Source organism: Emys orbicularis, chromosome 7 (assembly GCF_028017835.1).
Source record: "Emys orbicularis isolate rEmyOrb1 chromosome 7, rEmyOrb1.hap1, whole genome shotgun sequence".
Classification (NCBI taxonomy): domain Eukaryota; kingdom Metazoa; phylum Chordata; order Testudines; family Emydidae; genus Emys; species Emys orbicularis.
This window is the reverse complement of record NC_088689.1, coordinates 126,462,785-126,476,455: the sequence shown is the minus strand read 5'-3', so window position 1 is coordinate 126,476,455 and position 13,671 is coordinate 126,462,785. Positions and strand designations below refer to the sequence as shown.

At 47.1% G+C, this 13,671-nt stretch overlaps 1 protein-coding gene across 1 annotated transcript in view; it reads left to right on the top strand.

Annotated features, from left to right (window-relative positions):
* The first annotated feature begins 778 nt into the window (after nt 1–778).
* C7H3orf49 (chromosome 7 C3orf49 homolog) overlaps nt 779–13,671 on the top strand; it is a 32,982-nt gene continuing 20,089 nt past the window's right edge. The window contains 1 exon segment of the mRNA XM_065408273.1: nt 779–839. Coding sequence (XP_065264345.1) covers nt 779–839 — 61 coding nt within the window.

Sequence of the window (13,671 nt, the reverse complement as noted above, 5' to 3'; positions counted from 1 at the left end):
CCAGTATATTGTTCAGGAATCAGTACACTCAAAGCTGAAGATCTGTTTTCCCACAGCCCGGATGCAGGGTAATAAGACTGTAAATCCATTTCTAGTTTAGGCCTTCAGTCCACATGACCTTTTCGGCCTCTATGCTCTTGTTCAGCAGGAAGGATAGTCTGTACAGATGTTAAACTCCTTGGGGCAGTAAACATGTCTTCCTTTGGGTCTTACGCAGCAGGCTGCTGACAATAACGATAGATCCTTCCATGTCTGTTCCTTGATCTCATTGCAGAAATAATATAACTTATTTTGGAGGAAGTATTGGGAATATGCGCAATGGTAGATATGAAGATCAGCGTATTATCACCTAAGAGCTGAGAGTGCAATTTTTTTCAAAGGCATCTAGTGTATTTGGAAGCCCATTCCCAAATAATTTCTAATGGGAATTTAGCATCCCTTTCCCTGTCCTTACTTAGCTTCCATGAACAAAAGCTTTGAGACAAGGCTTTGGCCTGTCTAGATTCTCCCCACGAGTGGAGGGAGAGGAGTCCCTGACCAATGCACAAACCCAGAGTGGGGTGGGTGAAGCCAGCTAGTCCTGGGAACTCCTATTTAAATCTGAGCAGCACTAAACACCTAATACAGTAAAGTCCAATGGGATCGCTCCTTGCTTTAAAGGTGTCTTGCTGGATTGAAACTAGAGCTTGTCAGGAATATTTCTGTCTGTTTTTTGTTGAAAAACACCAAACTCTTCACAGAAACCTATCAGTTTCCATAAACCTTTCTCAGGTCCAGGATGGAATTTCTGGATGCGCTCTGCCAGGCTGAGAGCCGGGACTTGAACCTGGGGCTCCCAGGTGAGTGCTCTAAGCACAGCACTATCGGCTCTTTTGGGATAGACAGTCTGTCTCATGTTTTTCATGAAACATTTCAGTGTCTCATTTTCATACTGTTCTAAAACCAATTGTGACGCCTCTACATTTTCCGTGAAACGGAATCCTCCCTGTTCAGCCAGCCCTAATCAGAGTCTGGCGCTTTGGGGGTTCACCCAGACCAGGAAGTGGTTCTGTCGCCACCTGTCCTACCTCTGTGCTGTGCAGCTTACTCACAGCACAACGGTCTCACCCTGGCTTCCTCCAGTCTGGCTCCTGACCCCAACAACCCTTCCAGTCCTGAGTCTCCCCAAAATCATCTCCCCAGCAGTGTCACAGAATCCTAGAATATCAGGGTTGGAAGAGACCTCAGGAGATCATCTAGTCCAACCCCCTGCTCAAAGCAGGACCAATCCCCAATTAAATCATCCCAGCCAGGGCTTTGTCAAGGAAGGAGATTCCACCACCTCCCTAGGTAACCCATTCCAGTGCTTCACCACCCTCCTAGTGAAATAGTGTTTCCTAATATCCAGCCTAAACCTCCCCCACTGCAACTTGAGACCATTGCTCCTTGTTCTGTCATCTGCCACCACTGAGAACAGCCGAGTTCCATCCTCTTTGGAACCCCCCTTCAGGTAGTTGAAGGCTGCTATCAAATCCCCCCTCACTCTTCTATTCTGCAGACTAAACAAGCCCAGTTCCCTCAGCCTCTCCTCGTAAGTCATGTCCGCCAGCTCCCTAATCATTTTCGTTGCCCTCCTCTGAACTCTCTCCAATTTGTCCACATCCTTTCTGTAGTGGGGTGCCCAAAACTGGATGCAATACTCCAGGTGTGGCCTCACCAGTGCCGAGTAGAGGGGAATAATCACTTCCCGCAATCTGCTGGCAATGCTCCTACTAATTAAGCTCAATATGCCGTTAGCCTTCTTAGCAACAAGGGCACACCAGCTTCTCATCCACTGTAATTCCCAGGTCCTTTTCTGCAGTCCCTCTGGCTGGACACTCACTGAGGTATTCCAAGAGCCAGTACACACAACAGTTTGTTAGCTCAGCTGGGGTTATACGCTCCACCTTAATACACCGCAGTGAGGTGGTTTGTAGTAAAACCAAGAATATGTTTATTAAGAAAGAATGTAGCTTTACCTGCGTTCAAGCAAGAGTAAGAGATGTGAAAGGGTTACCAACTAAAATAACATGCTTTCAAGTGTCTTAAATGTAATTCTAGCAAGATACGGCATTGCCTAACAGTTTCTTACTCAGAGCAAGTTGTCAACTTTCTCCCACCTGGTTTTAGGAGGACCCGTCTTTCATGGGTACAAAGTGCTGGCTTCTTTATTCTCTCAGCTGATGGATTCCCCCAAAGTCTTTCAGCAGTTCCTCTATCCCCAAAGCATATCTCTGTCTTCAAAGTCAGGAAGCCCACCTGGGCTGTGTCCACCAGGGAGGTGAAACCATGTTAATTTTGCAGTCTCCTGTGGTTTACAATGCAAATGATCTTCCTGCAGCCTTCAATGCAAATGAATAGCCCATTGCCCCAGTCTCTGGTCACACCTGGCTTGATTTGCAACTGAGCCAAAGAGGTGTTGGCCTCTCCTTTCATACAGGGCGTCAACCAATTTTTGTTTCTTTTTAACCTAGACTTAAGCTAAGGAGGCTTGATTTGTCCTCTTAAAGCGACAGAACTACCTATGCAGTGTTGACCCCACTGGTTCTCAACCTATTTGCCATTGTGGGCTGCATATATGGCCCACAATGTATTATGTGGGCTGCATCCAATACTACCTGTATGGCCCTGAGGATGTCACATGGGCTGCAGCTCTGTGCTGATTGGGCCACAAGCAGCCCGTGGGCCACAGGTTGAGAACCACTGGTCCACCCCAAGCAGACTTGCTGGAAATGAGGCTAGAATAAAACCTTGCTTTGAGAGTAAGTAATGTCCTCTGTCATTGACTATTCAGGCAGGTCAGTTCTTTCTTCTTAGCTGTTGCTCCTTGCATACTTAGTAGCATTGCACAGAGTATGCCTAGAGGATGTAAATACTTATGCAAACAAATATTCCAAAGTGATTTAATCTCTGCAGAGATGCATTTTAAAAAATCAATATTCTTTCTTTGCTTACTCTTGTCATTCAACAGTTTGATTCTGCAAATATTCAGATTTAAAATTTATCCGATACTAGTCATTTGTGACAAGCTTTATGGATTTTGTGTTAGAAAGTGAATAATTGAATTAGCAAAAGTTTTTACTGTTTTAGTTTTTAAACAACAATAAAACTTTGAATATATTCCATCTGTTCAGATCTCAACGTAGTAACTAACCTCATGAAATCTCCACTGATACTTGTGACATTTATGGGACTTGAGTGGTCTAAATATTACCTGAATAAAGTTTGCTCAGTGCTTTGAAGATGTTAAATGCTAGAGAAGCACTAAGTATTTATTAAAAAGAACAGGAGTACTTGTGGCACCTTAGAGACTAACAAATTTATTAGAGCATAAGCTTTCGTGGGCTACAGCCCACTTCTTCGGATGCATATAGAGTGGAACATATATTGAGGAGATATATATACACACATACAGAGAGCATGAACAGGTGGGAGTTGTCTTACCAACTCTGAGAGGCCAATTAAGTAAGAAAAAAAACTTTTGAAGTGATAATCAAGATAGCTCAGTACAGACAGTTTGATAAGAAGTGTGAGAATACTTACAAGGGGAGATAGATTCAATGTTTGTAATGGCTCAGCCATTCCCAGTCCTTATTCAATCCTGAGTTGATTGTATCTAGTTTGCATATCAATTCCAGCTCAGCAGTCTCTCGTTGGAGTCTGTTTTTGAAGTTTTTCTGTTGTAAGATAGCCACCTGCAGGTCTGTCATTGAATGGCCAGACAGGTTAAAGTGTTCTCCCACTGGTTTTTGAGTATTATGATTCCTGATGTCAGATTTGTGTCCATTAATTCTTTTGCATAGCGACTGTCCGGTTTGGCCAATATACATGGCAGAGGGGCATTGCTGGCACATGATGGCATATATCACATTGGTAGATGTGCAGGTGAACGAGCCCCTGATGGTATGGCTGATGCGATTAGGTCCTATGATGATGTCACTCGAATAGATATGTGGACAGAGTTGGCATCGGGCTTTGTTACAAGGATAGGTTCCTGGGTCAGTGTTTTTGTTCAGTGATGTGTGGTTGCTGGTAAGTATTTGCTTTAGGTTGGGGGGTTGTCTGTAAGCGAGGACAGGTCTGTCTCCCAAGATCTGTGAGAGTGAGGGATCATCTTTCAGGATAGGTTGTAGATCTTTGATGATGCGCTGGAGAGGTTTTAGTTGGGGGCTGAAGGTGACAGCTAGTGGTGTTCTGTTATTTTCTTTGTTGGGCCTGTCTTGATCACTTCAAAAGTTTTTTTTCTCTTACTTAATTGCCCTCTCAGAGTTGGTAAGACAACTCCCACCTGTTCATGCTCTCTGTATGTGTGTATATATATCTCCTCAATATATGTTCCACTCTATATGCATCCGAAGAAGTGGGCTGTAGCCCACGAAAGCTTATGCTCTAATAAATTTGTTAGTCTCTAAGGTGCCACAAGTACTCCTGTTCTTTTTGCGGATACAGACTAACACGGCTGCTACTCTGAAACTAAGTATTTATTATTACCATTTGAGGCTCTATAGCAGGGGTGGGCAAACTTTTTGGCCTGAGGGCCACACTGGGGTTGCGAAACGGTATGGAGGGCCGGGTAGGGAAGGCTGTGCCTCCCCAAGCAGCCTGGCCCCGCCCCCTGACTGCCCCCCTCAGAACCTCCCACCCATCCAAACCCCCCTGCTCCTTGTCCCCTGACTACCCCCTCCTAGGATCCCCCGCCCCTAACCGCCCCCCTGGAACCTCCCCATCCAACCCCCCCTGCTCCTTGTCCCCTGGCCGTCCCCTCCCAGGACCCCACCCCCTATCCAACCCCCCCTGCTCCTTGTCCCCTGACCGTCCCCACCCAGGACCCCACCCCCTATCCAACCCCCCCTGCTCCTTGTCCCCTGACCGTCCCCACCCAGGACCCCATCCCCTATCCAACCCCCCCTGCTCACTGTCTCCTGACCTTCCCCCCCGAACCTCTGCCCCATCCAACCGCTTTCTGTCCCCTGACTCCCCCCCGGGACCTCCTGCCCCTTACCCACCCCCCACCCCCCTCCCCGCCCCCTTACCATGCCGCTCAGAGCGGCAGGACAGGTTTATTGGTAAGCTTGGGAGGTGGGCGGGCGCAAGCCGTGCTGCCTGCGCAGCGGCGTGGCTGCTGGGGAGGGGGGAAAGCAGGGGAGGAGCTGGGGGTTGCCTCCCCAGCCGGGAGCTCAGGGGCCAGGCAGGACGGTCCCGCGAGCCGTAGTTTGCCCACCTCTGCTCTATAGAGAACTTCAACTACAGCCTTTTAGCTATTGTTGATGAATGTATGCTATGAACGTGAGCGCCATCGTGTGGATGAGATAACTAGTATTACACTAAAAATAACAGGAGTACTTGTGGCACTTTAGAGACTAACAAATTTATTAGAGCATAAGCTTTCGTGGGCTACAACCCACTTCTTCGGATGCATATGCATCTATATGCATCCGAAGAAGTGGGTTGTAGCCCACGAAAGCTTATGCTCTAATAAATTTGTTAGTCTCTAAAGTGCCACAAGTACTCCTGTTATTTTTGCGGATACAGACTAACACGGCTTGTACTCTGAAACCTAGTATTACACTGACTTGTAATTGGCCTACGGGCCCAATCCTGCAATCCTCGACTGTGCAGAATTTCTTTTGGGCTACTCACCTGAGTAAAAGATTGCAGAATGTGGCCCTGTGTTCAGATCTGCTCAGAATGAAACCTAGCCAACTGTAATCGAGCGGGAAGGCCATAGTATTAGCATGGATTTTCTGCTTTAGATAGATCATCCCTTTTATTTGTTTACTTTCTCCTGTGTTACTTCCATAAATGAAGACTGTAGGGTCAGATTTTGTGCTGTCAGAGCAAAATTCATCCCATAAAGTCAGGGCAGACTTTCAGTCTTAGCTGAATTTTTTGCTGTTTTGGGGTTTACACCAGTGGTTCCTAACTTTTTACGTTGTGCCCCCCCTTACCTCTGTCCAGGCCCCCCACAGGAGCCGCGGTCAGGACACAGGGCCAGGAACAGGGCCACAGCTGGGAGTAGGGCCGGAGAAGATCTGGGAGAAGAGTGGGGCTCCCTTTCTGCCCGCAATAGGGGGTGGCCTGGACCTTGCCATGTCCCCCAGCCCCCGAACATTCCTCCATGTCCCCCTAATGGGGTGCGCCTCACAGTTGGGGGGACCACAGGTTTACACTAAGGTAATTTTCAAACACTTGTATTTGGCATCAGCTCTGATTCGCACTGGCACCAATTCTCCTCTCACTCGCACCGTGGTAACGGAGAGCGGAATTGGACTCACCTTCTCTTCAAGGGAGTCATGCAAACTTAAACAGACACTGGTCTGAATCATTACCCCTCAGACTAATGTTCTGTCCAAACACTTACTGGTGAGGTTAGTTTAAATTTCTCCAATGTTTATAAAAAAGCCAGGCACAAGCCGCGAGCACGCGCATATACACAAAATGGGCTTAAATTGTCATAAGGGAGATTTAGGTCAGACGTTAGGAAAAACTTCCTAACTGTAGACAAGCACTGGAACAAGTTACCTGGGGAGGCTGTGGAATCTCCATCACTGGAGGTTTTAAAGAACAAGTTAGACAAACACCTGTCAGGGAAGGTCTAGAATAATACTTAATCCTGCCTCAGAGCAGGGGACCGAACTAGACAATCACTTGAGGTCCCTTCCCTACATTTCTCTGATTCTATGAAAAATTAAACTTTTAACTATTCCATAGCTCAGAAACTGCCAAACTTGCTTTAATGTTTGTTTTATAGCTGAATTATCAACATCCGGAGATAGCCGTTAATAATTAAAATGCAAACAGTCCCTTAATTATAGGCAATGCTACAATACCATTCACTACTATATCATTGGTTAGCCTTCTGATGAAGAACATGACTAATTGTTTTGTTTGGAGATCCTAGAGAAAAATATTCTCAATAAGACTTTGATCTTTTCATTCCCTGTCAGTCTACCTGCCAGAGAAATGCACAGTGCTTAAAACAATGCACGGTTAAGCAATTAATCAATGGCTTCTGGTCAAACACGACATCTCTCTCAGTAAGAAAGAAACTGCACGGTCAGATACCCATCTTGTTCAAATTGGCACAGCTCCACTGAAGTCAGTTGAGGCCAGCCAAGGATCTGACCCAAGAAACGTTAAGGATCAGCTTCTCTTCTCACACCACTGGCAATGAAGATAGCTCTGTGGACATCGGTGGAGTTAAGCTGGCATAAGTGCTGGGTTTCTCTCTTTCATTCGACATTCTATCCATCTTCCATTATCCTGTGGGGAAATTGCAAAACTGCTATAAGGATTTTCTTTAATCTCTCTATCGTTTTGTCTAAATTAAGGGGAGGGTAGAATCCTAAATTTTTTGGGTTAAATCCTCCAGTCCTTGCCCCTAGTCTCACAGGAGATGAGGAGGTGGTTGCTTGCAAGATTTGGCCCCTATTACTTGGATGCTTTGGAGGCTGTGTGTCCTAGTGGTCAGAGCACTAGACTAGGACTCTGAAGACCTTGGCTCTTTCTCAGTTCTTCCTGATCAAATGGATGACCTTGAACAAGTCACGTTTGCCCTCTCTGAGGCTCAGTTTCCACATCTGTAAAGCGGGGGTGATGATAATGACCTCCTCTGTATCGTGCAATGGAATCTACTGATAAGTGCTATATAAGAGGTAGGCACTGATGATCCATATTTTTAAAATATCAGCAATAGTAGGACATTATCCACCACAAGTCTATTTCTTAACAAATATTTCACTGCAGGAGCAAACTTTTGTAATTACAAACCCATTAAAGCAGAGGTTCTCAAACTGGGGGTCAGGACCCCTCAGGGGGTTGCGAGATTATTACATGGGGGGTTGCAAACTGTCAACCTCCACCCCAAATCCCACTTTGCCTCCAGCATTTCTAATGGTGTTAAATATATAAAAAAGTGTTTTTAATGTGTAAAGGGGGGGGGGTCGCACTCAGAGGCTTGCTATGTAGGGTTACCATACGTCCTCTTTTTCCCGGACATGTCCGGCTTTTCGGCACTCAAACCCCCGTCCGGGGGGAATTGCCAAAAAGCCGAACATGTCCGGGGAAAATGGCGGCTCTGCTCCTCCCCTGACTCTTCGGCTCTGTTTAAGAGCGGAGCTGCCCGAGCGCTATGGGCTTCAGGCAGCCCCCTTGCCTCCGGACCCCAGCCGCCGGCCGGGCACTTCCCCTCCCGGGCTCCGGCGGCGCAGGGTCCGGAGGCATGGGGGCTGCCCGAAGCCGGTAGCGCTGGGGCAGCTTGGCTCTTAAACAGAGCCGAAGAGTCAGGGGAGGAGCAGAGCCTCCGGCCGCGGCAGCTCTGCTCCTCCCCGACTCTTCGGCTCTGTTTAAGAGCCGAGCGCTACCGGCTTCGGGCAGCCCCCATGCCTCCGGACCCTGCGCCGCCGGAGCCTGGGAGGGGAAGTGCCCGGCTGGGGGCGCAGGGTCCGGAGGCAAGGGGGCTGCCCGAAGCCCAAGCGCTACCGGCTTCACGGTTTGCCGGGCAGCCTCCAGACCCTGCGCCCCCGGCTGGGCGCTTCCCCTCCCGGGCTCCAGCTGCGCTGGGCAAGCGCCGGCCGGGGGCGCAGGGTCTGGGGGCTGCCCGGCAAACCGTGAAGCCGGTAGCGCTCCGGCAGCCCTTTCCCCGTGGCTGGGAGTGGGAGGGAGGAGGGGGCGGAGTTAGGGCGGGGAAGGGGCGGAGTTGGGGCGGGGCAGGGGGTGGGGAAATGGGCGGGGCCAGGGCCCATGGAGGGTCCTCTTTTTTTATTTAATAGATATGGTAACCCTATTGCTATGTGAAAGGGGTCACCAGTGCAAAAGTTTGAGAATCACTGCATTAAAGTAACGTCACTTTCAGTGTATTTTAATTTCTCATTCAAAACAGTTACTGTAAATTATCTTTAAAGCAGCTGCTTCTGGCTCCTTGGTGGTGATTGTAAAAATGACAAGTGACAAGGAGATCCTCTGCCAGGGCCGGCTCCAGGCACCAGCCTAGCAAGCAGGTGCCTGGGGCGGCCAATGAAGAGGGGGGCGGCACGTCCGGCCGTTCGGTGGCGGGGCCGTCACTCCCTCTCGGAGCGAAGGACCTGCCACCGAATTGCCGCCCTAGAATGAAGCAGCGGTAGAGCTGCTGCCGCTTGCGGTCGCGGCTTTTTTTTTTTTTTTTTTTTTTTCTGCTTGGGGCGGCAAAAACGCTAGAGCCGGCCCTGTCCTCTGCCATACCACCTTCAGCAACTGCAGTAAAAAACTGACGTGGGCCCAGTTGGGGATTCGGTGTCACATTCTCTCTGAATTCCTGGAGGGCTTCAGTGTGATTCTTTCTAGCTGAGAAAGGCCTCCAGGAGGATAATCAGGGCCCACTGTATGTCACTTGCAAACAGGGAGGCATGGGAAGAGAAGATACTGTAACATCAACCACGCACCATTGTGCAATCATACTGCAGGACCATCTGTGGATTCCTTTGCCAGGCCTAGGCAGCAATGCTTGAAATCCTTGCCTGTGTGCCCAGTTGCAATTCCTGCTCAGGACTATGGGAGCACTGAGGGTGGATTGAAGGCAGGATCAGGCACTTAGTGTATATTTAAAAACAGAGTAGATGAAAATGCTATGAGCTATCAATATGATCCATTTTTAATAAGGAGCACTTACTGCACAGACAATACTTTCTCTATAGATCTAGCAGCGTTGCTTCATAAAAACTACTCCACGACTAAGATTCATGTAGTACCTCTGTGTGACTGGTAGTTAGTGGGCCAGCAGGAAGCTGCGTGGGGGGAAAAGTGCTGGGTGGAGGTGGTCGTGGTTTGGGGAGGGTTGAGAGATTAGAGAGGATCTTTGGTCTGGGGCTTCTCCGAGGAGTAGCGTCAAGGAGCAAGGGAAGAGCTGCCAGAATGGAGGTGTGATCTTACACTGGTAACGTAGGTGCAGAATGGACTGGCCAGGTCAGCAGTGGACAGTAGAAAGCATGTGTTCCAGCAAAGAGATTTAGAATTGCCTAATGGAAATCAGTGTGATAGGGTCCAGCCAATGAGCTAAATTAAATGAGATGGACAGGGCTAGATTCAACAGCATCTTTCAGTGCCTTTTGTCAGCTAGCCTATCCGATTGCAATACCAGCCCAGAGTTCCTAGACTTGGATGGCTATTGGGTTTACTTTGAAAATAAATGAACTACTGCCTCAGCAACCCTGTCGTAGCCTCCCTGAACCAGCTGTACCAGTTGCCATCAGCTGAGGACGGTTAGCATGGCAATTGGGCACAGGGCCCCTGCAATCTGGGTAACAGGTGGGTCCATCTGTGGCCTAGGACCCTACCAGCATTTCCTTCCAGCAGTCAGAGCTGTGCCTCCACCTGGCTCGCCCACTGCAGGGCTTTGTTTCAGAGCTCTAGCTGTTCTGAAGGCCCAAAGGAGAAGAGATAAGGGCCCAGCTGGCAAAACCAGCAAAATAGAATCATAGAAGATTAGGGTTGGAAGAGACCTCGGGAGGTCATCTAGTCCAACCCCCTGCTCAAAGCAGGACCAATCCCAGCTAAATCTGCCATCATCTGCCAGCATTTTCTGCCCATTTTGATGCCAAAAATCCATTGGGCTTCTCTGGCCAGGCACTTGGTGTGAAGTAAAACCAGCATCCACGTGACACCACAGTAAGCATGTGATGGGCTCCCAGCCCCTTCTAGCTGTCTAGCCCAACTCCTCCTCCTGGGCACAGACCTTGGTAGAGGCTCACAGGGAAAGAAGTTTGCATCAGGATCTCCTCCCAGGCAAGCTGTTGCATGGTCACTGCTGTCCCATCTCCTGTACCAGCACCTCTCTCCTGTTTCCCTTCGCTCCCCACCCATTCCTTGCATACAGAACTTTCACGGAGCATGGAAGAGATTACTCTCCATTGGAGAAAGTCACTTGCCCCTCTGTTCTTCCCAGCAGCTGGCCATGGCCCCTAGAGAAGGACCAGGGGTCTCTCCAGCTCCTTGGAGGTAGAGGGAGACTGTGTTCAAATTGATTTGGATAGTGAAGAGACCATCAGGCATTGACGAGAATGACGTGATTAGCCTCAAGACTATGGGGCGTGCTCCCTGGGACTGGCCAGGAGCCACATCTTCTAAAGGACAATATGCTTAGAAGCATGAGTGCAACGTGGAGCCAATTGTTCAAGGAGCTGTCAGCTTGTATTGAAACACACGGTATATAGGTCTGCATCGGCCATAATTGCACTGCCTTAGGTGTCTGGCTTGCCAAGGACATGCAAGGGAATACGCCCAAAGAGTCACATCGAGAATATTTCTCAGACCCAATAGGTGATGCCTGGTTTGGTTTGATGCAAGAAACCAGAGCGAATGCAGCATCTTGTCCCCTGAGTAATAACCTTGCATGTTGCAAGACATTGACTTCAAACAAGAGAAACTGACTTCCAGACCAAGTCATGCCATGTTGCTACACCCATCTGTGGAGGGAGGGAGGAAGAGAGAGAGAGAGACTCTACAGGAGTGCCCTAGTTAAAGCCATCAGGAACAAAAGAAGTTCCCTAGTGGTATAGTGAAACCTCTACTCTTCTTAGCCTTCATCCTACTGGGGCCAATGCACCGTCTCTTGTCAGCTCCAGCATTCATTCCAGAGTCTGCATAGACCCAAATGTAGACTGTGGAGCCAGGAGATAACAGCAAGCATCTAAACAATTCAGCATCTGAATCATCCCTCCACCCCCACCCCATAACACACTTTCCCTATGGGGAAGGCACCTCCAACTTTGCCCTCTAAAGGATAGGGAAGTATAATCAAGGCTATGGTGATGCTGGGTGCCAAAACTTCAGAAGGGCTGATTGGATGAATAACCTGGGTCAAAGGTAAGCAGTGGAGCAGCCCAATGTTCCTTATTGGGGGAGTCCTTTGCAGAACACCAGCTTTCAGGTAAGGAACAAACTTGCCGCGTGTTTGCTTATTGCAAACAAATTATTGTTGGACTCTGAGAGCCTGATTAGGACTCTGAGAGCCAGTGCACATCGTTGATTTGTGAGATCAGAATCAAGCTCATTGCAACCACGTTATGCACGCCTATTGAATATTACATGTAAGTTCTTCATACTTTGGTCAGGTCGACATTGACAATCTGAACAAAGATTGTCCAAGAAGCTGAACTTCCCTGAGTAGTCACTTCTAGTACTGGTGAAAGATAAAGGACAATTGTTTCAAAATCCAGCTAGGGTGATTAACTGGCCAAGAGAGAAGAGGTACAATATAAGAACGTTGAAATCAAGTCATGTATTTTGCTCTATGAGTACGTCTTTAAAACCTTGACCTCCTGCATTTCTACCTAACTTTACAGGAAAGACAGGGAAATATATTTTGAAATTCTGTATACAGAAAACGAAGAGCTTTCCTTCACCTTTTATTTGGCTTGAGTCCACAGCCAGTGTGGTCTACAGTACTAGAGCGAACACAAAGGACCTGCTCCTTTTTAAGTCAATGAAAGTTTTGCCATTGAAATGAATAGGAACAGGATTGGATCCAAAATGGGCTTCTTCAGTTCATTTTCTCGTTCTGTATTTTCAGTACAACTTACGTGGCTAATCGCAGTCAGAGCAACAGACAGGTAGCAATTTGAAGATTATATAACTGGACTGTTTCTTGTCTCATTTACATTGATGTATCTATATAATCAGTTCATTTCAGTCCATTACTGTTGTTTCTCTGTGAAATTGCTATTCTCTCGCTTGACTGGCTGCCCAATTCCCCCTCCTCAGTTGGATGAGTAATTGTAAAGCAAACAAGCAAAGGAAGGAAACTTAACAATGGATAATGATAGGATAACACAAAAATAGGAAGGTAAATTAACTTTCTAACACATCTTGAAATGTCAAGATAAATAGTTACAGGGGTTATTTGCTCACTTTCTTTGCTCTATTTTCTTTGTGGAATTGATTTATATAAAATCTACTCAGTTTCTCCCAACAGCATATATTTAATGACCATTTGGTGCGTTCATATATCATCACTGATGTCACAGGGTGTTAGTGGCTACCGGCATGATAAAGGAAACACGACAGCAAAAGATGCATGTTTTTGTATTCATTCTGATAGGTGCTCCTTTGATTGCAGGTTTGGAACCTGGTGACCCTAAAATTCACTTTATTTTGCTTCCTGGGCCATTTAAAACATGCATCAGAGTTGACCTGAACATATGGTACGAGTAGAGCTCGGTGAATAATTGCTCTGTTTGTTTGGTGGTCAAACCAAAAAATCCAGGAAAAAAATCATTTTGGGTTAAGCTGAAATGAACTTTTTAAACTTTTTTTTTCTCATTGAAACAAAAGCTGACTCTTCTTTTTGTATGTGGCTTTTATTGCTTTTTTTGTTAAATTGAGCTAAATTTTCAAATAAAACATCATTTTGAAACAAGTCAGAATATTTCACTTTTTGAAAATGTCAATACAAATGTGTTTGACTTTTTTCTGAACGTTTCTGCCAAAAGGGGGGGAAATCTGCTGAATTCAACCCAAGTTTGCAAACAGTTTTGGTTGACCTCAAAGAGCAACTTCCAGCAAATAAACCATTGGCCAAAAAAAAAAATGTCTTCAGCTCTAAGTGCAAGATAGTTATTGAGCTATTTTTTAAGCAAGAGAGACAAGACAAAGTACACAAATATACATGTCACACATATA